At 47.5% G+C, this 25,272-nt stretch overlaps 1 protein-coding gene across 1 annotated transcript in view; it reads left to right on the top strand.

The window, feature by feature from the left end:
* Positions 1-14,359, top strand: part of CMBL (carboxymethylenebutenolidase homolog) — a 34,262-nt gene extending 19,903 nt beyond the window's left edge. The window contains exons 2-6 of the mRNA XM_023218290.1: positions 1,104-1,337; positions 3,377-3,484; positions 5,439-5,581; positions 9,648-9,739; positions 11,302-14,359. Of these exons, the coding sequence (XP_023074058.1) occupies positions 1,123-1,337; positions 3,377-3,484; positions 5,439-5,581; positions 9,648-9,739; positions 11,302-11,481 (738 nt within the window). The 5' untranslated portion in view covers positions 1,104-1,122 and the 3' untranslated portion in view covers positions 11,482-14,359. The remainder of the gene's footprint in view (positions 1-1,103; positions 1,338-3,376; positions 3,485-5,438; positions 5,582-9,647; positions 9,740-11,301) is intronic.
* The last annotated feature ends 10,913 nt before the right edge of the window (positions 14,360-25,272 follow it).

The raw sequence follows: 25,272 nt of genomic DNA, 5'->3' as shown, positions 1-25,272 counted from the left end.
GAAACAAAACTAAACAAATCCAAGTTGAGAATCTGTCTCAGCTAGTGAGTTTAATCTGTTTCCATTTATTTAAATGTAGGCAGGCCTGATGGCAGCGAGTTATCTCAGTCATTTACAAATCATATTCCTTGTTCTACTCTTTTCCCACTTTCGCCGCATCATTTCATGCTTTTTAATGAACAGGTTTTTAATTTCCTAATTCCTTCCTGTTTTCTATTTTGATTCACCAAGTGTTTCCAGGCGAATTTCAAACCCCATTCCCACTGGAAATCCTCCCAGGTATTGTGTCTGCTGAATCTTTATTTGGATCGCCTCCTTGTGTATAGTTTTTGCTGATGAGCTGCCCTTCAGCAGGTGGTATTTTTGGCCTGGATTGTGGAAGTCTTGTGGTAAAGTGGATTTGCATTTGCCTCTGCCTGGTGTTCCAGGCATTTCACTGGCCCCGGGTCCATTGTATTAATTAAAAGTAGTGAGGTATTCCTGCTTTGCAAGCATGGTGTACATTTGAGGATTGCTTTCTTTTTTCCCTTCCACTCAGAATCTAGACTGAGATGGGCTTCTTTGCACGTGCCTGAGCCTGGCGGATGGAGCTGTCCTTGTTTTGCTTTGGCCCCCTTACCTGAGACATGAACCTTTGGGGGCTCCACATTGCAGGCGTGGGTCTCTTACAAATTCCCATCTCATGTGTTTCCAAGGCTCATTCTACACGTCGACACAAAATCCTAAGCACCCGACTGTTAGGGTGTGCTCCTGGGTTGGGTCCTGTCCCCCAACATCACTGCACCCCTTCAGCATCTGTGGGTGTCATCCTCACTCTGGCGTTCTGTTTCCTCTCCAGTCCTGGCCCCTGCAGACTCACTTTTCCCTATGAGTTCTTTCATCTCTATTTTTTTTGTTGTTGTTATTCAGTCTGGCATTTCTAGTGTTTATAGCCTTACTCTGCTGTGTGGCCAGAACCAGAAGTTACCACTGATTTCTTACATAATACCATAGATGTAGTTAAAATGCATTTTTTCCTATAATCTTGATTTGAGCTTTGCTTACCATTTATAGCCTTTAAATTTGCAGCATTCAGAATGTAATTCTTGTTTCTCTCTCCATAGCCCGACTTCAATCTCTGCAATGGCTAACGAGGCTTATCCTTGTCCGTGTGACATTGGCCACAGACTTGAGTATGGAGGGCTAGGCCGCGAGGTTCAAATCGAGCACATCAAGGCTTATGTCACCAAATCCCCCGTTGATGCAGGCAAAGCTGTGATTGTCATTCAAGACATATTTGGCTGGCAGTTGCCCAATACCAGATATATGGCTGACATGATCTCAGGAAATGGATACACGTATGTATCAAGTTGTGTTTCTTTGTTTACATTCATATAAATTTCGGTGGTTTATTTTGTTCCCTTTAAAAAATAAAACCACACCAGTCTGACTCTACAGTACCTAATGTACGTTAGAAACTTCCTTATCTGCCTGCGGTGAAGATAGATGGGAAATGTCATGGGAAATTAAACACCCGCCTGTGTCCTCCTGGGAGTACCGGGCCTCTAGACTTGGTGGACACTGAGAGTTTTTTTCCCCTGTGGGGCCTCGGCCAGACGTAGGCACTGGACATCTTGGGCCGACCTCACCAGCTCCCAGATGGACCTGTGACTTGGCTCTTCAAGCAGCTCAGCTTCGTGTCAGATTTCACAGGCCTGTTTGGATGGCAGGGTGTCCAAGGCTCCTCCTGGTCCATACACGTACGGTCGTGGCTCCGTCTGAATTAGACTGGGGTTCAGAAGTGGCACAGTGAGACCTTGCTCCCCTCCCCAAGTTTACCTCTTTGTCTGGCCAAGTGGCCGTGGTCGCCTTTGACCAAGGCTGATACCCGATTGCTGCTTCTTTGCCCCTGGTGAAAAGCGCAGAGGAGAGCCAGAACCTTCCTTCCTCTCCAGCGTCGGAAAGCATCAACCCAGCGAGCCCTGAGCTTGGGGCACGGCTAGATTTCCTTTGTTTTCACAGAAAGAGAAGCTTTCTGTGAAAGGAAACCCAAGGGTGAGCCTACCTCGTTTTTCTAGGAAGAGAAACTGGCTTAAAGGAATCATGTCCACCCTGGCGGGATGCCAAGTCAGTGCTGAATGGAAAGACCTTCCTTGAAGTTTTCCTTTTTCACGTCCCCAGATGAGGGGACTTTACCTTCTAGGGGCAAGCCCAGTAAAAAAATAAAAATAAAAAAATAAAATAGCTAGCTTCGGTTGCTCAGCCAGAGCCGGTGCTAACAGCATGACTGGGCTTATTGCCCTTAATCCTCCTGGCAGCCCCTTGAGGGAGGAGCTGTTACTGCTCTCATTTTGCAGATCAGGAAACCAGGCCATAAAGAGCGCTTTGCGGCTGCCCCAGATCACCGGCCCAAGCAGCCCAGCAAATGGCATTGCTGTTTCTGTTGTTTCACAGCGGGTCCTTTCACAAGGGTCGGGACATAAAAGATAAGGAAAGACTCCTATTTTACAAAGCACTTTCACATGTACACCGTTTTTTTTTTTTTTTTTTTTTGCCCTCGAGAGAATCCTCTGAGGTTGTGCAGTGCAAGCGTGCTGTTTATTTGTCAGATGAGAAGATGAGGCTAGAAGTGGTGACAGGACTTGTTAAGTCCACACAGCAGCGTGGGGTGCACTGAGCCTTGAACTTGGATTTTCTCACCCCAGTTTCAGTGTTCTTTTTACCCCTACAGGGGGAGCCCTGTTCCTCCAACCAGGTGGCAATTCTATTTGGGGAAACAGTTGGGAAACAAGACTCGACTGGAGCAGTTGGTTTCATCCCTCTGGGTTGATTTGCATGGAAGAGCGACCTGGACTGGGGCCAGGCTTGTTTGCTCCCTGCTGCCCATCTTAGAACATACCCTCTGGAGAGGAAACGGTGCTTCGCCGGCGTCTTGGGTGGAGGCTGGGAACATTGCCTGGTCATAGTGACTGGGCGTGTTAGCCAGGTGTGCCCTCTGGCCTGAGGCTCATGGGAAAGGCCAGGAGTCCCCCAGGCTGGCTGAGAGGGGCTGGAGGGGCCCTCAAAACCACCCGCCTCAGGCCCACTCCCCCAGGTGCCCCCACATCCCATGCCAGCCTATCCCATGGGAGTGTGCCCTGTGGATAGCCTCATCATTTGCAGGGCTGGGTTACCAGCAGGCTGCCAGACGCTGTGCACCTGCGGTTGTGAAACCTAAGATGGCTTGGCCCGGTGCCAGGTGGCTGCTTTGCCATGCTCAAAGTTGGCCTTCACACCCACTGCTTTTCCTTTTCTCCGAGCCAGAATCACCAACGTAGCAAGTTTTTAAATAAATGCAAGCAAAATACTGAGTCAAGCAACTCTGAAACTAAGATCAATTCATGTCCACATTTTGCAGAACCATTGTTCCAGACTTCTTTGTAGGGCAAGAGCCTTGGGACCCCTCTAACGACTGGTCCACCTTCCCTGAGTGGGTGAAAACAAGAAATGCCCAGCAGATCGATAGGTGAGTTATCTGCAGACGTGGCCATGTACGCGGTGCGGCCCAGGGAGGCGAGAGCTGGGTGGGCTTCACCTTTCAGACAGTACTCCTTACCTTTCACACAGTACTCCTTACCTTTCACACAGTACTCCTCACCTTTCACACAGTACTCCTCACCTTTCACACAGTACTCCTTACCTCAGGGTGGGTCTTCTCCACGGCCAGTGGAATCCTTCCCATGGCACAAAGGAGAAAAATTTTTTTTTTGTTTTTTGAGACGGAGTCTTGCTCTGTTGCCCAGACTGGAGAGCAGTGGCACGATCTCAGCTCACTGCAACCTCTGCCTCCCAGGTTCAGGCATTCTCCTGCCTCAGCCTCCCAAGTAACTGGGATTACAGGCTCCCGCCACCGTGCTCGGCTAATATTTTGTATTTTTAGTGGAGACGGGGTTTCACCATGTTGGCCGGGTTGGGATATTTTTTTAATTAAAATTTTTAGGCAGGGCATGGTGGCTTAAACCCGTAATCCCAGCATTTTGGCAGGCTGAGGCTGGCTGATCACTTGAGATCAGGAGTTTGAGACCAGCCTGGCCAACATGGTGAAACCCTGTCTCTACTAAAAATACAAAAAACAAACAAACAAACAAAAAACTTAGCTGGGCATCGTGACGCACACCTGTAATCCCAGCTACTCAGGAGGCTGAGACGTGAGAATCACTTGAACCTGGGAGACGGAGGTTGCAGTGAGCCGAGATCGCGCCACTGCACTCCAGCCTGGGCAACAGAGCAAGATCCCGTCAAAACAAAACAAAAATTAATTAATTAAAAATTTTAAAATAAAATAGAGATGGGGTCTCACTGTGGGCATGAGCCACCGCATCCAGCCAGGATAACATTCTTTATGTGATGATGATCGATATCAAACAATATTTCTATGAGTGCCATCTATGAAAATAGAGGTTTTAGTGCATCTGTCACTTGAGTAGTGTACATTTTACCTAATATATAGTTTTTAGCCCTCCCCCTTCTGAGTCTCCATAGTCCGTTATATCACTCTGTGTGCCTTTGCGAACCTACCCACAGCTTAGCTCCTACTTATAAGTGAGGATGTACAGTATTTGGTTTTCCATTCCTGAGTTACTTCCCTTAGAAAAATGGCCTCCAGCTCCATCCAAGTTGCTGCAAAAGATACTATTTTGTTCTTTCTTATGGCTGAGTAATAGTCCATGGTGTATATATGCCACATTTTCTTTACTCATTGGTCAATGGGCGCTTAGGTTGCGTATCTTTGCAATTGTGCTGCAATAAACATACATGTGCAGCCCACCTCTACTTTGGTACATTGTTTCTAGTTGAAAATGTGTTCTAAGTTCCGATCAGTTTGCAGATGAATCATTTGCCGGGCAAGGGTCACTATTCTTGGTCCCCTCATGGCTGAAAGAGTCCTGATGGCTTTCCAAATTTGGCAATGCAGAGTGGGGAGTTTTGGGGAGAAAGTGAATGTGTGAAGTCAGAGAGCGTCTGGGTGTCTGTCCATAGTTATGGCTAGTCATGGGAGAGAGGAGAGAGGAGACTCTTCTCCTGGGAGACTCAGGGGACAGAGAAGACTGGGGCACTCTGCAGGGAGCAGGTCGTGGACTCAGGTCTTACGAACCATGCTGTGGGCTGTGGCCTTCATCCCGAGGCTGTGGAAGACTGCTCAGCTCTCAGCTGGGAGTGAGCTGGTTGGATCTGTCTTTTGGGAAGAGCCCAGCTTGCCTGCAGCTGTCAGGCAGTTGGAGGAGGGCTGGGCTTGGCAGGAAGACGTGCTGGGATGATGCATCGGTTGGGGCAGAGGTAGTGAGGATAGAGCTCCCAAAAGAAGAATCCTTGGCAGCTTCAAGAACAGTTGCTGATACAGTCCTGTTATCATCAGCACAGCCCTTTGAGGGGTTCACAAAATAACCCTGATTCTTGAATATTTTTTCTTTCTGTTCTAGAGAGATCAGTGCTGTCTTGAAGTATCTGAAACAACAGTGTCATGCCCAGAAAATTGGCGTCGTGGGATTCTGCTGGGGTGGAACTGCTGTCCATCATTTGATGGTGAAATACTCAGAATTCAGGGCAGGGGTATCAGTCTATGGTAAATCTGCCTTGTGTATTTTTACTCCATGCAAAAGGGAGGGGTGGAAGAGTGACAGCAATCAGAAGCCTCCCCATCCAGTGTAACACAACCCCCAATAATGTGAAGACTGCCCAGCTTATGGAAATGGGCTTTAAGAATCTGAAAATAGAGGTGGAGGTTTGTCATGCAGTTAACCAGAGGATGTCACTGGGAGTCAAGAGGCCTTGGTCCCAATGGTGTGACTTTGGAAAAGCCACCTAACCTGAGCTCTCCATTTCTTCACCTAGGATGAAGGGGATAGCATTTTTGTTTTTTAATGTATCATGATCAGTATCACACAAGATTTTTTTTTTTTTTTCACACAAGATTTTTATGAGCAGCATCTATGAAAATATTTTTCTGGTGGTGGCTAATGCCTGTAATCCCAACAGTTTGGGAGGCTTAGGCAGGCAGATCACTTGAGCTCGAGAGTTCAAGACCAGCCTGGGCAACATGGCAAAACCCTGTCTTTACAAAAAATACAAAAATTAGCTGGGCGTGGTCACGTACACCTGTAGTCCTAGCTACTCAGGAGGCTGAGGTGGGAAAATTGCTTGAGCCCAAGATGGTTAAGGCTGCAGTGAGCCATGATCACGCCACTGCCCTCCAGCCTGGGCGACAGAGCAAGACTCTGTCTCAAAAAAAAAAAAAAAAAAAAAAAAAAATAGAAAGAGAGAGAAAGAAAGAAAGATTGATTTTTCCAAGATACAAATTGCTCTAACTGTACACAAACATGCACACACACTAAAGACAGAAAGAAAGCAAAAGCAGCCAGGCGCGGTGGCTCACGCCTGTAATCCTAGTACTTTGGGAGTCCAAGATGGGCAGAGGGCTTGAGCCCAGGAGTTTGAGACAAGTCTGGGCAACATAGAGAGACTTTGTCTCTATAAAAAAATTTTAAGGCCTGGTGTGGTGGCTCACACCTGTAATCCCAGCACTTTGGGAGGCCAAGGTGGGTGGATCACAAGGTCAAGAGTTCGAGACCAGCCTGGCCAATATGGTGAAACCCTGTCTCTACTAAAAATACAAAAATTAGCTGGGCATGGTGGCGGGCGCCTGTAGTCCCAGATATTCAGGAGGCTGAGGCAGGAGAATCACTTGAACCCGAGAGGTGGAGGTTGCAGTGAACCAAGACTGTGCCACTACACTCCAACCTGGGCAACAGAGTGAGACTCTCAAAAAAAAAAAAAATTACTTGTGTGTACTGGCACGTGCCTGTGCTCCCAGCCTCTCAGGAGGCTGAAGCAGGAGGATCACTTGAGCCCAGAGGTTTGAGGCTGCAGTGAGCTATGAATGCACCACTGTACTCCAACCTGGGTAATGGAGTGAGACCTTGTCTCTTTAAAAAAAAAAAAAAAAAAGTAAAGAAAGCAAAGGAAAACACACTCTAAAATGTAAATAGCAATTTATACATTTTTTTGCCAAAACAAACCAAAGTTATTACAGCAATGAAATAACATATCTGTATATAGAAGCTGCTTGCTAAACTCATGATATAGAAGCATTCAGACCAATAGATAAACAGAAACAAAAAAGACACATAGGAAAGATAGCCTTTAAGAATAATGCAGATGCTCCTCTACTTACAATGGGGCTAAGTCCTGATAAACCCATCGTAAATTGAAAATATCCCAAGTCGAAAATGCGTTAATCCACCTCACCTACCAAACATCATAGCCTCACCTGGCCTGCCCGAAACACCTGCATCTGACTACAGTTGGGCAAAGTCATCTAACACAGGGCCTATTTTATAGTAAAGTCTTGAATATCTCATGCAGTTTATTGAATTCTGTACTGAAAGTGAAAAACAGAATGGTTGTCTGGGTACTTGGAGTACAGTTGCTACTGAATGGGTGTCGCTTGTGCACCATTGTAAAGTCAAAAAATGGCCAGTGGAACCATCGTTAGGCCTGGGAACATCTGAAGTGGATCATAAAGTTATACTAATGATTCTTTCTTGGCTTAATGGTTCCTCACTGTGGTATTTTCAACTACTTTTAGCATTAAAAAACCCTTTAAATATTGACTTAGGGAAACACAAAAGGACATAAACTCAAGTCAGTGGCCAGCTGCCTCTTTGAACACAGGAGCTGAGAGATGCTTTGTCTAGACCATGCTTTTGCGCATTTAGCAAAAGGCGGTGAGGAGCGGATGCCTCCCCGGCGCCACCTTCCGGCCGCTGTTGTGCAGTGTGTGAGCTGCCGAGCGTGTCTGGGCTTAGGCTCAGGATATCAAAAGAGGCCCATCCACAGAAGTAGCTTTGCCAGAGTGGGGAAGGGAGCGTGGCCACGTTTCCCGTGGCCCCCTGCCTCCTAAAGAGGAGTTACAGGTGAAGGAGGCTCTCTGTGTTACTTAGCTCTTCTGTGCTGCCAGCAGGAAGTGGAAAAAAAGTTATGTTATTTACCTCTTCTTATCTTAAAATGGTAACTTGCTGCAAATCTTTTACTTACTTATTTTCCCATAGAAGTGGACACACCCACAGGTTGTTTTCAGACAGCCTGGGTCAGGCAGAGCATGCTTCTAATTTCAGAATTAATCTCAAATGCTGAGATGAAAGATGAAAACCATTATTGTTATTTTTTGAGACAGCGTCTTGCTGTCACCCAGCCTGGAGGGCAGTGGCACGATCTTGGCTCACTGAACCTTCACCTCCTGGGTCCAAGCAATGCTTCTGCCTCAGCCTCCTGAGTAGCTGGGGCTACCATATCCAGCTAATTTTGTGTTTTTAGTAGAGACAGGGTTTTGCATTGGTGACCAGGCTGGTCTCAAACTGCTGACCTCAAGTGATCTACCCGCCTTGGCCTCCCAAACTGCTGGGATTACAGGTGTGATCCACCTCGCCCAGCCAAAACCTGATTTTTATAGACGGAGCTGCTAGGCCCAGGCAGGTTCACACTTCCACACTTGTCGTCTGGTGTGAATCTAAATACCCATTCAAACGACAGCTCCTCTTACAAACAAAACTACTCAGTGCATTCAAGCCAGAACCTGTGGGGCTTGTGTAGACCTGAGAAACTTCTCAAGCAAAGCTTTGAAAATGGTCCTGTTTGTAAATGAAGGTAGATCCCAGCGGGAGCATTCTTCAGGCTGCTCCGGCGTCTTTCCATACTAAAGCAGCAGACGCAGACGAGGTCTCATTCAATTATTTAATGGCCTGATTCCTAGTCCATAAAGTGGGCAGTAGAGAGTAGGAAGATCTGACTAAATAAGTTTCTCTTGTACTCTTATAATCCTTTTTTTTTTTTTTTCTCCGAGACGGAGTCTTGCTCTGGTCGCCCAGGCTGGAGTACAATGGCGTGATCTCGGCTCACTGCAACCCCCCCTCCCGGGTTCAAGCAGTTCTCCTACCTCAGCCTCCCAAGTAGCTGGGATTGCGGGCGCCTGCCACCACACCTGGCTAGTTTTTGTATTTTTAGTAGAGACAGGGTTTCACCATGTTGGCCAGGCTGGTCCCGGACTCCTGACCTCATGATCCACCCTCTTTGACCTCCCAGAGTGCTGGGATTACGGGCTTGAGCCACCACGCCCAACCTTTGGGTTTTTTTTGTATTTGTTTATTTATTTATTTTTTATTTTATTATTATTTTTTAAGACAGGGCCTCACTTTGTTGCCCAAGCTGGAGTGCAGTGGCACAAACACGGCTCACTGCAGCCTCAACTTTCCTAATGTGGGCTCAAGTGATCCGCCCACATTAGTCCCCCCAAGTAGCTGAGACTACTGGCATGCACCACCACACCCGGCTTATTTTTGTATTTTTTGTAGAGACAGGGTTTTGCGATGTTACCCAGGCTGCTCTCAAACTCCTGAACCCAAGCCATCCACCTGCCTCAGCCTCCCAAAGTACTGGGATTACAGGCATGAGCCACTGTGCCCGGCCTTCTTTTACGCTAATCTTGTAAGTTGGGCCACTTCTGTGGAATGATTAAAAAAGGAAATAAAGCCCCAAAGCAGAGATTTTACTTTGAAAAATCAAACCCAGATGCTGTAGTTTTCTGTGGCATGAGTGTGGGGGTCATACCTCATGCCTCTGTGCTCATTTTTCAGGCATCGTCAAGGATTCTGAAGGTGTTTACAATTTAAAGAACCCCACCTTGTTCATTTTTGCTGAAAATGATATTGTGATTCCACTCGAGAACGTAAGTTGGCATCTTTTCTCTTCGTATTTATTTGTTTTGAGACAGGGTCTTGCTCTGTTGCCCAGGCTGGAGTGCAGCAGCGCGATCTTGACTCACTGCAGCCTCCGCCTTCCAGGTTCAAGCCATTCTTGTGCTCAGCCTCCCGAGTAGCTGGGACTACAGGCGCCTGCCACCACACCCGGCTGATTTTTGTATTTTCAGTAGAGACAGGGTTTCACCATGTTGACCAGGCTGATCTTGAACTCCTGACTTCAGGTAATCTGCCCGCCTTGGCCTCCCAAAGTGCTGGGATTATAGGCGTGGGCCACCGCGCCCGGCATCATTTGTATATTTAGTAGCATGATTTGACATTCTGCGGGGAGTGGGAAGTCTTGAAGGATGCATTTGTTGCCCCAAATATTTCCAACATTACCACTTTAAAGATGGGTTTTATTCAATTCCGCTTATATAATTCCACTGTGGAAGCGTAACCTTCCCAAAACATGCTTAAGGGAATGTCTGAGGAAAGTATTCTCAGCATGGCCTGATTACCTGGTGGAGAAACAGGACCTCTTGCCCTGCGCCATGCAAGAGCCACAAATTGCCATAAAGTCTATGACCTTAAAGACAAGGATTTATTAAACACAGTCAGTTGATAAGGAAAAAGCAGAAGAAAAGTATGGTTCAAAAGCAGTCATTTAGCTGGGCGTGGTGGCTCATGCCTGTAATCCCAGTGACTCAGGAGGCTGAGGTGGGAGGATTGATTGAGGCTGAGAGTTTGAGACTAGGTCAGGCAGTCTAGCTAGATCCCTTCTCTACAAAAATGTAAGCAAATCAGCTGCGATGGTGGCACACATGTGTAGTCCCAGCTATTTGGGAGCCTGAGGCAGGGAGATTGCTTGAGCACAGGAGTTGAAGGTTGCAATGAGCCACGATTGTGCCACTGCACTCCAGCCTGGGCGACAGAGTGAGACCCTGACTCTAAGAAAAAAAAGTAGTCATTTAGAAATTATTTTGTAATATTAGTAACTAATGCATTAATGCAAATGATTTCACATAATAGATGTATCATTTTTACATTGCTCTGAAATCTCTCCTTTGCCAGATATAAGAACTGTGTTAGTTATAAAATTAGCAGTAAAGGCCGGGTGCAGTGGCTCACGCCTGTAATCCCAACACGTTGGGAGGCTGAGGCAGGCAGATCACCTGAGGTCAGGAATTTGAGACTAGGCTGGTCAACATGGTGAAACCCTGTTTCTACTAAAAATACAAAAATTAGCTGGGCGTGGTGGCGTGTGCCTGTCATCCCAGCTTCTCCGGAGGCTGAGGCAGGAGAATCACTTGAACCTGGGAGGCAGAGGTTGCAGTGAGCCGAGATGGTGCCTCTGAACTCCAACCTGGGCAACAGAGTGAGACCCTGTCTAAAAAGAAAAAAATTAGCGGGAAAGAATTCAATGTAACTGTGGAATTTGTTTCTGATTTAAAGCATTGATGTTAAATTTCTGTTATGAGCAGTCACTGAAGATTTGGAGAATGGAAAGTACAACTAAAGGGTTAAAATCATGAAATCTTTTGCACACCAGGTATCTTTGCTGACCCAGAAGTTGAAAGAACACTGCAAAGTTGAATATCAAATTAAAACATTTTCTGGCCAGACTCATGGGTTCGTGCATCGGAAGAGAGAAGATTGCTCACCTGCAGACAAGCCCTACATTGATGAGGCGAGAAGGAATTTAATCGAGTGGCTGAACAAGTATATGTAGCAAGAATCAAGGGCAAGCCTTCCTAGAATAGCTTTCATCCCAAAATTTGCTTGGAAATACTTAGATCATTTGATATAATTTTCACTTTTATAAAATAAATGTAGGAATCCTAACATTCATTATTTCATTTGAAACACAAATTCAGTAGGAAATAATGCATGAAATAATTTAATTTTTAACATGTACATCAAATCATAATTTAAAAACAAGGTCTGACTGGGTGCGGTGCCTCATGCCTGTAATTCCAGCACTTTGGGAGGCCAAAGTGGGTGGATCACCTGAGGTTAGGAGTTTGAGACCAGCCTAGGCAACATAGTGAGACCCCATCTCTACAAAAAATACAAAAATTAGCTTGGTGTGGTGATGCACGCCTGTAGTCCCAGCTACTTGGCAGGCTGAGGCACAAGGATCAGTAGAACCCAGGAGGTGGAGACTGCAGTGACTCAAGATCATGCCACCACTGTACTCCAGCCTGGGCAACAGAGTGAGACCCTGTCTCAAAAATAAATAAGTAAATACTAACTAACTAAATAAAACCCAGGTCAGTACCTGGAGAATTTGAATGATAGAGTAATACCCTAATTATTAGTTAAAACCTACAGGCTGGGTGCAGTGGCTCATGCCTGTAATCCCAGCACTTTGGGAGGCCGAGGCAGGTGGATCACTTGAGGTCAGGAGTTCAAGACCAGCCTGGTCAACATGGTGAAATCCCATCTCTACTAAAAATACAAAAATTAGCTGGGCATGGTGGTGTGTGCTTGTAATCCCAGCTACTCGGGAGGCTGAGGCAGGAGAATCACTTGAACCCAGAGGCGGAGGTTGCAATGAGTCAAGATTGCGCCACTGCCCTCCAGCCTGGGTGACAGAGTGAGACTCTGTCTCAGAAATCTCAAAAGCAAAAACCTACAGCTATTCAAGGACTAGCTTGTAGTCTATTCAAGGACTACAGCTATTCAAGGACAGGTCAAGTGTGGCGTTTTCTGATCTTTGAATACATCATAGAAAGTGACAAATGCTGCAAAGCCATGAAGAACATGAACTATAAACTGGGGTAGACCACACCCAGCTTAGACAATTATCTATGCCACAAAACATCTGAATTTGACACATTTATATATTGCAATATGGGATGTATTGAGATCAAAACAGGATTGCATTGACCTAATTATATTAATCTAGTAAACTAATTTTTTGAATTTTTGTATTTGTAGCATTTTTAAAAACATAGCAGAAAACGGGGGGCTAGAGTTGTCACCCAGCCGCTGTCTCCTAGGCAGTGGATTTCCAAGCACTGGCATTTTTCGGTCCCAGGGCCTGAGGCTACCTCAGAAATCTCTCCTGTGTTTCTGGTGGTAGCGTAAAGGGGAGAGCCGGTGAGAGTCTACACCTGCACATGCGGGGTGCGTGCGTGTGACTTCGGGCAAGTGACTTGATGTTGTAATTTTTTCCCTAATTTTGTATTGACGTCCTTCGCAGGTGAGAGTGGCTGTAAAGTCTAGCCCTGCCCTGATGGGGATTCTGGGGATGTGGTCGTGGGTGTTTCCCATGTGCCTTTCATGGGATCTTTCTTTGTCCTGGCAGATGACCTGATACCTAAGTGTCCAACGTGTGGCCAGGTGTCCCTCTCAAGGGAAGCTTGTTTGTCCTGGCATATGCCCTGTGGCTCTCGTCTGACCTGTGTCCAGTTTATTCCTACTGAGACAGCCACTCTCCCGGAGACCCCTGACCAGGAAAGAAGTTAGGATGGGGTAGAGGAGGCAGCTCATCAGAACCCATGAAATGACAGAAGCAGTTGATTGCTTAGAGATCCAGAGAACAGAGGGCAGCACGCTTCGCAGGGCCAGCAAAAAGGGGGAGCCATCCAGGACACGTGGGCTCAACCAGAAGGTGGAGAACAAGAGAGAGAGAGGGAGCTGTGAGCCAAAGCTTTTATAGGAGCCCAGGGTGCTATCTAAGCAGGTTTCCCATGGAGGTTCTAACTGGGGGGTTTAGAGCAAGCAGGCATGAGCCCGGGGACTCATGCTGTGACTGAGAGGAGTCGGTGTGGGTAGGATATCAGCACGGCCCATGTGGGTGTGGGGGTCAGTGGGACAAGTCAGGCAGGTGGTATCCAGCTGTCCATGAGGAGGTGGTCCCAGGAGGCGGTTTTATGAGGCAGATATCTGGATCCACCACCTCGAGGAACTGGGAGAAGTTGGATAACTAGAAACTGTGTTACTAATCTCTGCTTCTAGTATGAGAAAGTCCAACTTATAATCAAATGGATGCTCAGGAAACATAAAATTAAAAGAATTCCCCAAACTTGACCTTCCTGAGCCTCAGTTTTTGCATCTGTCAAATGGGTATGAGGAGACCTTTTGCCTAACGTTGAGAGAATCCAAGCCTGAACACGGCTGGTCTACCGTGGACGCTTAGTTGTGGACCCCCACAGGCCAAAGCCCTTGCCTGCTGAGGGCTGCTCCCAGGAGGCCTCACGCATTCATCCGGCCTCCCAGGAAACCCCTGAGATGTGCTGGGCTTTTGCCCTAGATTGGTATCGTTGAGCATGTAGCCAGTAGCCAGAGTCTTCAACATAGATGGGAGGGTCTAAAATTCGTGAGAGAATGAACCAAGGCTGTGGCTGTATCCTTGATGGTAAGCTTGGGGCCTGGGCAGCCTTCTTTCTGCTGAGTCCTTTGGTCAAATGTCGTGGTGGTCTGAACCAGCACTGCAGATGGAAGTGTAATGTAGGTCACACACGTACTTCTTTAAAAAGATTTGTTCTTCAGTGTCTATTAGACAAGCAGATAAATGAAGGTAAAGGGAAAAAATGGCAACTTTCGCTTTTTTCCCCATGTATATAATTTTAAATTTTCTCATAGCCCCATTAAAAAAAAGAGACATAAGTGAAGTTAATTTTAATAATACATGTTAGCCCAGTGTATCACAAATGTTCCATCAGCTTGTAGTTAATATAATGAATCATGAGTGAGATATTTTGTGTTTGTTTTTTTGTCCTCTATCTTTGACATCTGGTGTGTATTTTCTGCTTACACATATCTCAATTTGGATACTAACTTCATGAGAAGTACTTGATTTGGCCAGGCACAGAGGCTCATGCCTGTAATCCCAGCACTTTGGGAGTCTGAGGCGGGTGGATCACTTGAGGTCAGGAGTTCAAGATCAGCCTGGCCAACATGGTGAAACCCTGTCTCCAATAAAAATGCAAAAATTAGTGAGGCATGGTGGTGGGCACCTGTAATCCCAGGTAAACCTGTAATCCTATTTGGGAGGCTGAGGCAGGAGAATCACTTAAACCCAGAGGTGGAGGTTGCAGTGAGCTGAGATGGTGCCATTGCACTCCAGCCTGGGTCACAGAACAAGACCCTGTCTCAAAAAAAAAAAAAAAAAAGTACTTGATTTGTGTTTAGATTTCACAAAATTTATAGTTCAGAAAGTAGGTTTACATATTTAAGTTTTCTGATAACTGAATCTAGCATCAAAAGTCATTTCCTTTACAGTTTACCTCCCACATTGACAAAACTGGTTCATTTGTTTTAGAAGAATTGATTTGACTTTGAAGCAAAAGCGTATCCATTTCAAAACGACGTCAATCTAAATTAAGTGAACTTGTGATTAATATAACATGTTCACTTTTGTGTCACTTTTGTGTCACTGTCATTCTGGTGCTGACAGCACTGAGGTCAGAGGGTCTAGCACACCGAACAGAGAGCTCCAAGTGTGGTGGGATCAACAGAGCTTTCCACAATATTTTTTTCTTGTTGTGTTTTTCAGGAGAAGATTTTTGTTTGTTTGTTTGTTTGTTTTGAGACAGAGTCTTGCTCTGTCGCTCAGGTTGGAGTGGAGTGGTGCGATCTTGGCTCACTACAACCTCCGCCTCCCAGGTTCAAGTGATTCTTCTGCCTCAGCCTCCCGAGTAGCTGGGATTACAGGCGCCCACCACCACGCCTGGCTAATTTTTGTATTTTTAGTAGAGACGGGGTTTCACTATGTTGGCCAGGCTGGTCTCAAGCGACCTCAAGTGATCCGCCCACCTCGGCCTCCCAAAGTGCTGGGATTACAGGCATGAGCCACGGCGTCCGGTCCAGGAGGAGTATTTTACACTGCTTCAGTTTTTTAATTTAAATGAATTAAAATGAAATGAAAAGTTGGCCTCCCCAGGTGCACTAACCCTGTAGCAGGGTCGTCACTGGCCGCACGTGCCGGTCTACACTGGGCGAGGAAGATTCGCATCACATCCCAACGGCACCCTGTTGACTTTCCATTAATCCTGTTTGTCCACCTTGTGACAGCCCTGCAGCCGGTTGTGAAAGAAAATAGACTCTCAGGACCGAAAGTCACTATGCCAGAGGGAAGGTTCGGCCTGGGAACTGTGCAATACTGCCTTCCTTTCCTTCCCGGACAGCTGCAATGTCACAACCCTGTGTTACAGCCTCATCCGTAAGCCAGGATCCCACAACCACGGAAGGCCACACATCTCCCCAGACGGCCTCCCTCCCAAAGCGCTCACCTGGAAATTCCTTGTGAGCAGCTAGACCTTTCAGGCTATATCCACCCCCTCTAAACTAGCCCTGAAACGAGTTTTTTGGATCTCACCCTGACGATGTCAATTACCAGCTGATCCTCACAGAGACGACAAAGACCAGAAATCATCACTGAGACAAATGCATAATTGACTTTTCCTCTGCTTCCTTTCTGACGTGTAAAGTGCAGATTTACTGAGACTCGGAGCCTCACAAGAACGCGAGCAACTGCTTCACTGTCTCCCTCCCCCGTCTTTTCCCTCCTGCTTGCCCTTGCCTTTTTAAATACTGCCGTTCCCCAAACTCCCTTTGGAAAAAGCACAGCTCACGGATGTTTCTGTGGCTTGTGGTTGTTTTCGTGGGTGTGTTCTCAACCTTGGTGAAATAAACCTCTATGGATTGACAGCTGCCTTGGTCACTTTTTGGTTAACATGGTCTTTCTCAATTACAGCCAGATAATTTATGTACTTGGCAAACGGCTCAAGCCTAGATCTGTGCCTCCACTTAGCCCCTCTCCATGTCCACAGACACCAGAAAGGCCATTTATTTTCCCTCCCATTTAGGCCTGGGCCCTGCAGGCAGCTCCCTGTATCAGGTGAGACCTTAGTTCTTCTTGGGTTCCACATTGGGGCTGTTTTCATCCCAGTGACTGGCCAGCGTGGGCAAAGTCTTGTCAGTCCTGGGGCGCCAGCAACCTGCAAACTCAGTGCATTCCTGTTCTGGAAGACCAAGCAAGAAGGATGCCTGCAGCCTCAGGATCACACACACCCCTTCTTCTGTAAAAAGGCAGCCAGTCCCGAGGGGCTGGCCCCTCTAAGTCCCAGGGTGGGGGTGTGCTTTTCAGGCCTTTAGGTGAGAGCAGCAGAAGTTATCAATGGTATTTGCATTTTAGAAAGATTAAAGTTGGGCCCCTCTGGAGAGGGAAGGAGCACAGCAGCAGGAAGCAGAGATGTGAGCCTGACTGATAAGGTTTGGCTTTGTCCCCACTCAAATCTCATCTTGAATTGTAGTTCCCATAATCCCCACGTGCCATGGGAGGGACCTGGTGGGAGGTAATTGTATCATGGGGGCAGTTACCTCCCTTCTGTTCTCATGAAAGTGAGTGAGTTCTCACGAGATCTGATGGTTTTATAAGGGGCTTTCCCCCGACTTCATTCTGCACTTCTCTTTGCTGCCGCCACGTGAAGAAGGACGTGCCTGCTTCCCTTTCCACCATGACTGTAAGTTTCCTGAGGCCTCCTCAGCCATGCTGAACTGTGAGTCAATTAAACTTCTTTTCTTTGTAAAACATACCCAGTATTGGATATGTCTTTAGTAGCAGCGTGAGAACAGAGTAATACATTGACCGAGGCAGCAGAGTGGAGAGTTGCTGAGAGATGCAACTGCTTTTACTGCAGAGACTGAGAGGACACCAAGAAGCAAGACCCTGAGGTTGGCTCAGAGATGATTATCCAGCACGGAATCCTGCAGAGAAGCGGGCTGTGAGGACAGAGAATTTAATTTTGGTTCAGCCTGGAATATCAGTTGAGTTTTCTTGGGCTGTAAACAACAGAAAACCCGACTGACAATGGCTAAGAGAGTAACATTTAAGTATCTCTCCCACAGTCTTCCAGGGATCCAAGGTGGTTTGGGGGTTTCCTGGTGTCAGGACCCGGGGTTGGTGCCTGCATTCTCTGGGCCCCAGGGCCTTACAAATCCCAGCCACAGCAGGGGAAGGAAGGAGCTCTTTCCTGCAGCTCAGTTTTAGCGAGGGAGGGAAATCCCTCAGCTGTGTGCCCCTCTGCGGTGGGAGAGGCCGAGGACCTGGGCATCAGCTGAGGGGGAGAGTCTGAGGAAGACGAGGGTGGGAAGAGGAGGTTCAGGAGGGAAGAGCTGGATGTGTCCACATTCCATGTTTACCTTGTTGTGGATTTGGGCAACTTACTTCACTGACCCTCTGACTCAGTAAAAGCTATAAACTGAGTAAAATAACATAACTCTGCAGGGGCGCGTTGTTAGAGTAGGTAGTCAGGAAGGTGTGAGCAGGGCAGGAGAGGTCTACCTCCCCAGGAACGTCAGGTGGCCATCAGGTGACGGTCAGGTGGTTGTCAAACTGGCTCTCTAAAATAATGCTTGGTCACAGCCAGCACCAGGGAAGGGCAGTCTCTCTACAGATAGAAACACCTGGAGCTGGTGATCAGCAGCTTCCTGATAAGATCTCAGGATCTGGGCAAGGAGGCCAAAGATGCACCCTAAGAGGCAAGACGGTGGACAGCCTGTTCCAAGGGAAGAGTTTCAGTCTTCCCTTGGAAGGGAAAAGAAATGCAAACTTCGGAACCATGCCCATGTATAAAACCCCAAGTCACGGACTGAGCAGGGCACTTGGCCCTCTTCCAAGTGTACTTTACTTCCTTTCGTTCCTGCTCTAAAACTTTTTGATAAACTCACTCCTCCTGTAAAACTTGCCTCAGTCTATCCCTCTGCGTTATGCCCCTCAGCTGAATTCTTTTCTTCAAGGAGGCAAGGATTTGATTTGATGTAGACCCTTCAGATTCACTCTGGTAACAGTAGATGAAGTGTCATCAGCACGCCTCACCCTTGAATAAATGCTGGAGGACCCAGGGTGGTTCTCCCTGAATGCATATTAAGTGGCAACTGCAGAGGGGGATGGCTGGAGGTGGGGAGCAGCCAGGGATATAGGAGCAACTAGAGGGCAGAGCTCCAGGAAAGCCACCAGAGGAGCTTCAAAAAGGAAGAGAAAATTAAAAAAAAAAAGACAGGAAAAGGTTGTGTGTGTGAGAAAGAGGACTCCAACTCAGAGGGCACCGCAGGGATTTGCAGCAGCAGGACACAGTGATTGCAGCACAGGTGGTTTCTATGAAGGGCGGGGTCCACAGACCATCACTGTGGGTGGAGGGGCCAGAAGGTGGAAGGCAGGAGAGGAAGGGGGGCTGACAACAGTGCTGCAGAGAAACGGGGTGAACAGGAAGGAGTGGTTCCGGGAGACACAGTTGAGGGTTTTGTTTTCCTATGCTTTAGTTTTTTTCTTTCTTTTTTTTTTTTTTTTTTTTTTTTTTTGTTGAGACAGGATCTGGCTGTGTTGCCCAGGCTGGAGTGCAGTAGTCCAGTCACTGTTCACTGCAACCTCTGTCTCCCAGGCCCAAGCAAACCTCCCTCCTCAGCCTCCTGAGTAGCAGGGACGACAGGTACCTAGCACCACACCTGGCAATTTTTTTTTTTTTTTAAGAGACAGAGTCTCACTGTGTTGCCTAGGCTGGTCTCGAACTCCTGAACTCAAGTGATCCTCCTGCCTCAGCCTCTCAAAGTGCTAGGATTACAGGTGTGAGCCACTGTGCCCAGCTGGTTTTTGCTTTATACGGTGAGATTCATGCTGGAAAGTGCTAACAGAGGAGGGGAGGCTGTGTGTGCAGGTAAGAGATTTACAGAGAGGAGGAGCCTATTCTCGGGGTCTAAACCAGCAAAGAGCTGGATTCCTAGCATGTTCCATGTCCCTTGCGTGTTGGCAGAGGACTTACATCATCATCACCTCCAGGGAGCCCCCACGGATGGGGGCAGCCCCGCCTTGAATAGTGCACTGTGCTGCGTGCTCAGAAGAAAGAGACTTGGAGGGTCTTGCCTTGGCATGTACATGCTCTAACCTGGAAATCATGCTGCTGCCACAGGACACTGGTCTGCAGTAGTGTAGGGGTTAAGTGAAAACTTCCGTATCACCCTCTGAAAGTCACTGACAAGAGGCGGATTAAAAGGAAAAAAGGCATACAAATTTATTTGATCATAGTGTTAGGTGACATGGAGCCCTCAGAACGATGACAGAAAGATCCAGGGGAAATTGTACTTTATTCATTGGTCAATTGTTTTAGAGCCAGGCTGCAGTGAAGTGGTGTGATCATGGCTCACTGCAGCCTCCAACTCCAGGGCTCAAGCAATCCTCCAGCCTCAGCCTTTCAAGTTGCTGGGACTTACGTTTTTTGTAGAGGTGAGGTCTCATTATGTTACTCAGATTGGTCTGGAGTTCCTGGGCTCCAGTGATCCTCCCACCTCAGCCTCTCAAAGTGCTGAAATTATAGCCATGAGCCACGAAACTGTCCATTCTTTTTTTTTTTTTTTTTTTTTTTTTTTTGGGATGGAGTCTCGCTCTGTCGCCCAGGCTGGAGTACAGTGGCGGGATCTCAGCTCACTGCAAGCTCTGCCTCCTGGGTTTACGCCATTCTCCTGCCTCAGCCTCTGGAGTAGCTGGGAGTACAGGTGCCCGCCACCTTGCCCGGCTAGGTTTTTGTATTTTCAGTAGAAACGGGGTTTCACCGTGTTAGCCAGGATGGTCTGGATCTCCTGACCTCGTGATCCGCCCGTCTCGGCCTCCCAAAGTGCTGGGATTACAGGCTTGAGCCACCGCGCCCGGCCGAAACTGTCCATTTTTATGCTTAGGTTCAATAAAGTGTGGGCAGCATGTGGAAAAACAATTGGAGAAAAAGGGTCTAATCTAATGCCAGTGGACTGAGTAGGAGCCCCAGCAAGGCCTGGTGAGACTCTTCTTGGCCTCTCAGGGCAGCATTTCTTCCTTCTGGTTATCAGACAGGACCCTCTCTGCAATGGGGGTCTTATGAATTACAGGCAAACAAGATAGGTCAGATAATTTCTTTATGGCCAGTTTTTATGGACAAGTGGCAACGGGGTGGTTTTAGAGTAATACTTTCAGGTTTTGTGGCTGGCTTTGGGGGAAAGAGGTTCTGGTTTCTATGACCACCTAGGGGAAGAGGGATTCTAGTTTTCAGCTTCAGGGCAGAATGAAGGGCCAAAAACAGGAGGGAAGGAGGTCAGAGAGAGCTGCTTCTGAAGCCTTCATTTTGGGGTGTTGTATTCTGAGACCCTCACTAGTCACAGAACCCCATCCAACCACAAGGAATCTGGGCAGTGCAATCCTACTACAAGTCCAGAATGTGTCCTGAGGAGCACTAAAGACACTCGCAGATGCAGAAATGAGGAAACAAGCTCTGAGAGATGGAATCAACGGGACACTGGAATTGTCTTGGGCAGAAGGAGGGTACCCTTCCCTCTCCCCTCCCCCACTGAGGCAAGACAGACGCATTAGAGTTTCCGATCGGTGCTGTGACAAATTTTCACAAACATAGCAACTTAAACCATGCAATGGCATGTGGAGTCCTTTTTTTTTTTTTTTTTTTTTTTTGACAGAGTCTCCCTCTGTCACCCAGTGCAGTGGTATGATCTCAGCACACTGCAACCTCCACCTCCTGGGTGCAAGTGATGCTTCTGCCTCAGCCTCTGAGTAACTGGGATTACAGGCATGTGCCACCATGCCTGGAAAATTTTTATATTTTGAGTGGAGACGGGGTTTTGCCATGTTGGCCAGGCTGGTTTTGAACTCCTGTCCTCAAGTGATCAACCTGCCTCGGCCTTCCAAAGTGCTGGGATTACAGGTGCCGGCCCCTGCGCCCGGCCAAGGCCGCCATCTTGAGTCTCCTGCTGAGTCTTTCACCTTTATCCGTGAGCCCCTCTGGGCTTGTGTGACTACACTGGGCCCTCCCGGATCACTGCCCTCTTTTAAGGTCAGCTGATTGGCAACCTTAATGAAATCTGCAAACTCCCTTCTCACAGTATCTAGATCAGTGCCTGAAGGAATAACCAGATGGACTCTTGGGAGCACAGCTTTAGAATTCTGCCTCTCACAGGAGGTGAGGGAGGATGAGTTGCTGCCAACGAAGTGGGGGCTGACGAGCTGAAAGTCCACACTGCTGGCTTCAGTTGTGTTTTTGCAGTAGGCGTCAAGATCATGTGATAAATAGACATCCTGCTAAGTGGACATTTTCAGCTGCTTATACTGAAAACTATTTAAAGTTAAAAAGTTTATTTCCATAAGGGAGTGGTCCGTTCAAATTATGCAGCGTCTCTTGGACTTGTCAATGACTAGGATTATGATGAGGATCAAATGTCTTGGTTTCAGGATTCTTTTACTTTTTTTTTTTTGAGTCAGGATCTCACTCTGTTGACCAGGCTGGAATGCAGTGGCAGTGTTAACAGTAGGTAGCTAGTCAGGCATAAGCAGGGCAGAAAGAGCGGCCCCTAACCCTTTGCCACCTCAGGTGATGCCAGCTGACCTTCAGGTGATGGTCAGGCAGTTGTTAACTGTTACCCTAAAATAATAGTTGGTCACAGCTGGTGCCAGGGAAGGGCAGGCTCCCACTAGATAGAAAACACCTGAAACTGGTGATGAGCAGCCTCCTGACTGGATCGCAGGAGTGGGGCAGGTGGGCTCAAGCATGCGCATTAAGAGGCAAAATGGCGTCACCTAACTGGCATGCTAGACTGGTAAGGGAAGAAGGCCTCAAGTGAACATGTGTAGAATTCTAGTAAACACACTGCCCTGCTTCTCTCCCAAGTGCAGGCAGGCCACTGCGCATGCGACAGCCCTCGCCAGGGGCATAATCAGGGGAGAAGTAACACAAAACCCTCGAAGTACACCAACATATAAAACCGCAAGTTTAAAGGGCCAGCCCTCATTGGCTCTCTCGTCGCCTGCTTGGTCCTCCTCCAAGTGCACTTTTCTTTCATTCCTGCTCTAAAGCTTATTTTTAGTTTTAGTTTTTGAGATGGAGTCTTGCTCTGTCACCCAGGCTGGGGTGTAGCGACGTGACCTTGGTTCACTGCAACCTCTGCCTCCTTGGTTCAAGCGATTCGCTTGCCTCAGCCTCCCAGTAGCCAGGATTACAGGCTCCTGCCACTACGCCCAGCTAATTTTTTTACGTTTTTAGTAGACAGGGTTTCACCATGTTGGCCAGGCTGGTTTCAAACTCCTAATCTCAAGTGATCCGCCCACCTTGGCCTCCCAAAGTGCTGGAATTAAAGGTGTGAGCCACTGCGCCTGGCCTAAAGCTTTTTAACCAACCCTCACTCCTGCTTTAAAACTTGCCTTGGTCTCTCCTTCTGCATTATGCTCCTCAGTCGAAGTCTTTCTTCTGAGGTGGCGAGAACTGAGGCTGTTGCAGACCCGTACAGATTCAACGCAAGTAACAGCATGGTCATGGCTCACTGCAGCCTCAAACCCCTGGGCTCAAGGGATCCTCCTGTCTCAGCTTCCCAAGTAGGTAAGACATCCCCACGCCCTGCTAATTAAAATTTTTTTCTGTAGAGAGAGTCTCACTTTGTTGCCCAGACTGGTCTCGAACTCCTAGGCTCAAGCGATACTCCTGCCTCAGCCTCCCAAAGTGCTGGGGTTACAGTCATGACCCACTGTGCCTAGCCACAGCATGTTCTGGAATATGAAGATCTGGCCACACAGGTAGTTGGAAGAGAGTAGTACTTCAACTGCCTTCCACAGAACTGGATATTCTTCAATATTACACCAAAACCCAGCAAGTGATAGACTAAATACTTTCTTCTGTCACACTGGTCCATCTTGCATTTTGAAAAGGTCTTGTACCTGTGCATGACACTGTAACATCATATGCATATTTGGCAAATATTGGTCTAGTGAGCAGATCTTCCAGTTGTCGACACATTTCATTATGCAATGTCAAAGATTCATCCTTTATTGAGAAAGGGTCTTGCTCTGTCATTCAGGCTGGATTGCAGTGGTGTGATCATGGCTCACTGCACCCTCAACCTCCTGGGCTCAAAGGGATCCTCCCACTTTAGTCTCCCAAGTAGCTGGGACCACATGAGCATGCCACCAGGCCCAGCTAACTTATTTTTGGTAGAGACAGGGTCTATGTTGCCCAGGCTGGTCTCTAACTCCTGGGCTAGAGTGATCCTCTTACCTCAGCCTCTCCCGAAGTGCTGGGATTACAGGCGTGAGCCACTGTGCCTGGCCAAAAAAATGATTTTCTTTTTGAAAGTGTATGGTGCTGCTGCCTGACTCACACTAAGCTGTCGTTTTAATGGTCATTGCTTTTGCACCATCAGTGCAAATGTCAACACAGTGAAAAAGGCAGTAAGTTTAGTGTAGGAAAATACATCTGACCTCGTGGGCCCCTTGAAAGGGCCCTGGACCGCGAGGCATCCACAGAGCAGACTTTGAAAACCAGTTTTAATGTACATAAACCGTTTAGAGCAGTGATAGGGCACACACATTTACATCTTTACTACTTTGTCCTGTTTTCCCCACTTTTTCTGCCCTGCAACACTTTCTCGGGCATTTGCCTTTGGTTCCCACTTTTCTGGTGCTTTTAGAAGACCCCGTCCTGCCAAGGCTGCCTGCAAGAAACACCTAGGTTGGAGAAACTTCTCCATGCTTACAAATTACTGATTAGTCAATGACTACCATGTCACCTTCCTCTGGCCCCCCAACCCCTAATCTGTTGCAGCTGTTTCACCTGCAGAATGAAAATGAGATTCAAGAAATTCAGTCCCGCCGGGCGCAGTGGCTCAAGCCTGTAATCCCAGCACTTTGGGAGGCCGAGATGGGCAGATCACGAGGTCAGGAGATCGAGACCATCCTGGCTAACACGGTGAAACCCCGTCTCTACTAAAAATACAAAAAACTAGCCGGGCGAAGTGGCGGGCGCCTGTAGTCCCAGCTACTCCGGAGGCTGAGGCAGGAGAATGGCTTAAACCCGGGAGGCGGAGCTTGCAGTGAGCTGAGATCCGGCCACTGCACTCCAGTCCGGGCAACAGAGCAAGACTCCGTCTCAAAAAAAAAAAAAAAAAAAAAAAAAAAAAAAAAAAAAAAAAAAAAGAAATTCAGTCCCACGTAAAAGAAAGACGGGCCTCTCAGCCCTCCCAGTGGCATTTGTGCTTCATGGCAGCTGCTTACAGAGTTGACCCTCATCTGAATTCAACCAACCTCAGGTTGAGAACACTCAGGGAAAAAAATTGCATCTGTACTGAACATGTAGATTTTTCTTGTCATTACTCCCTAAATACAGTATGGTATTTACATATCATTTACATTAGGTATTATGAATAATGAGATGATTTAAAGTATACAGGAGGATGTATGTTACATGCAAATACCATACTTTTTTTTTTTTTTTTTTTCTGAGACGGAGTCTCGCTCTGTCGCCCAGGCTGGAGTGCAGTGGCCGGATCTCAGCTCACTGCAAGCTCCGCCTTCCGGGTTTACGCCATTCTCCTGCCTCAGCCTCCCAAGTAGCTGGGACTATAGGCACCCACCACGTCGCCCGGCTAGTTTTTTTTTTTTTTTCTAGTAGAGATGGGGTTTCAACGTGTTAGCCAGGATGGTCTCGATCTCCTGACCTCGTGATCTGCCCATCTTGGCCTCCCAAAGTGCTGGGATTACAGGCTTGAGCCACTG

This window comes from Piliocolobus tephrosceles, chromosome 4, assembly GCF_002776525.5.
Source record: "Piliocolobus tephrosceles isolate RC106 chromosome 4, ASM277652v3, whole genome shotgun sequence".
Classification (NCBI taxonomy): Eukaryota; Metazoa; Chordata; class Mammalia; order Primates; family Cercopithecidae; genus Piliocolobus; species Piliocolobus tephrosceles.
This window is presented reverse-complemented; position numbering and strand designations above follow the sequence as displayed.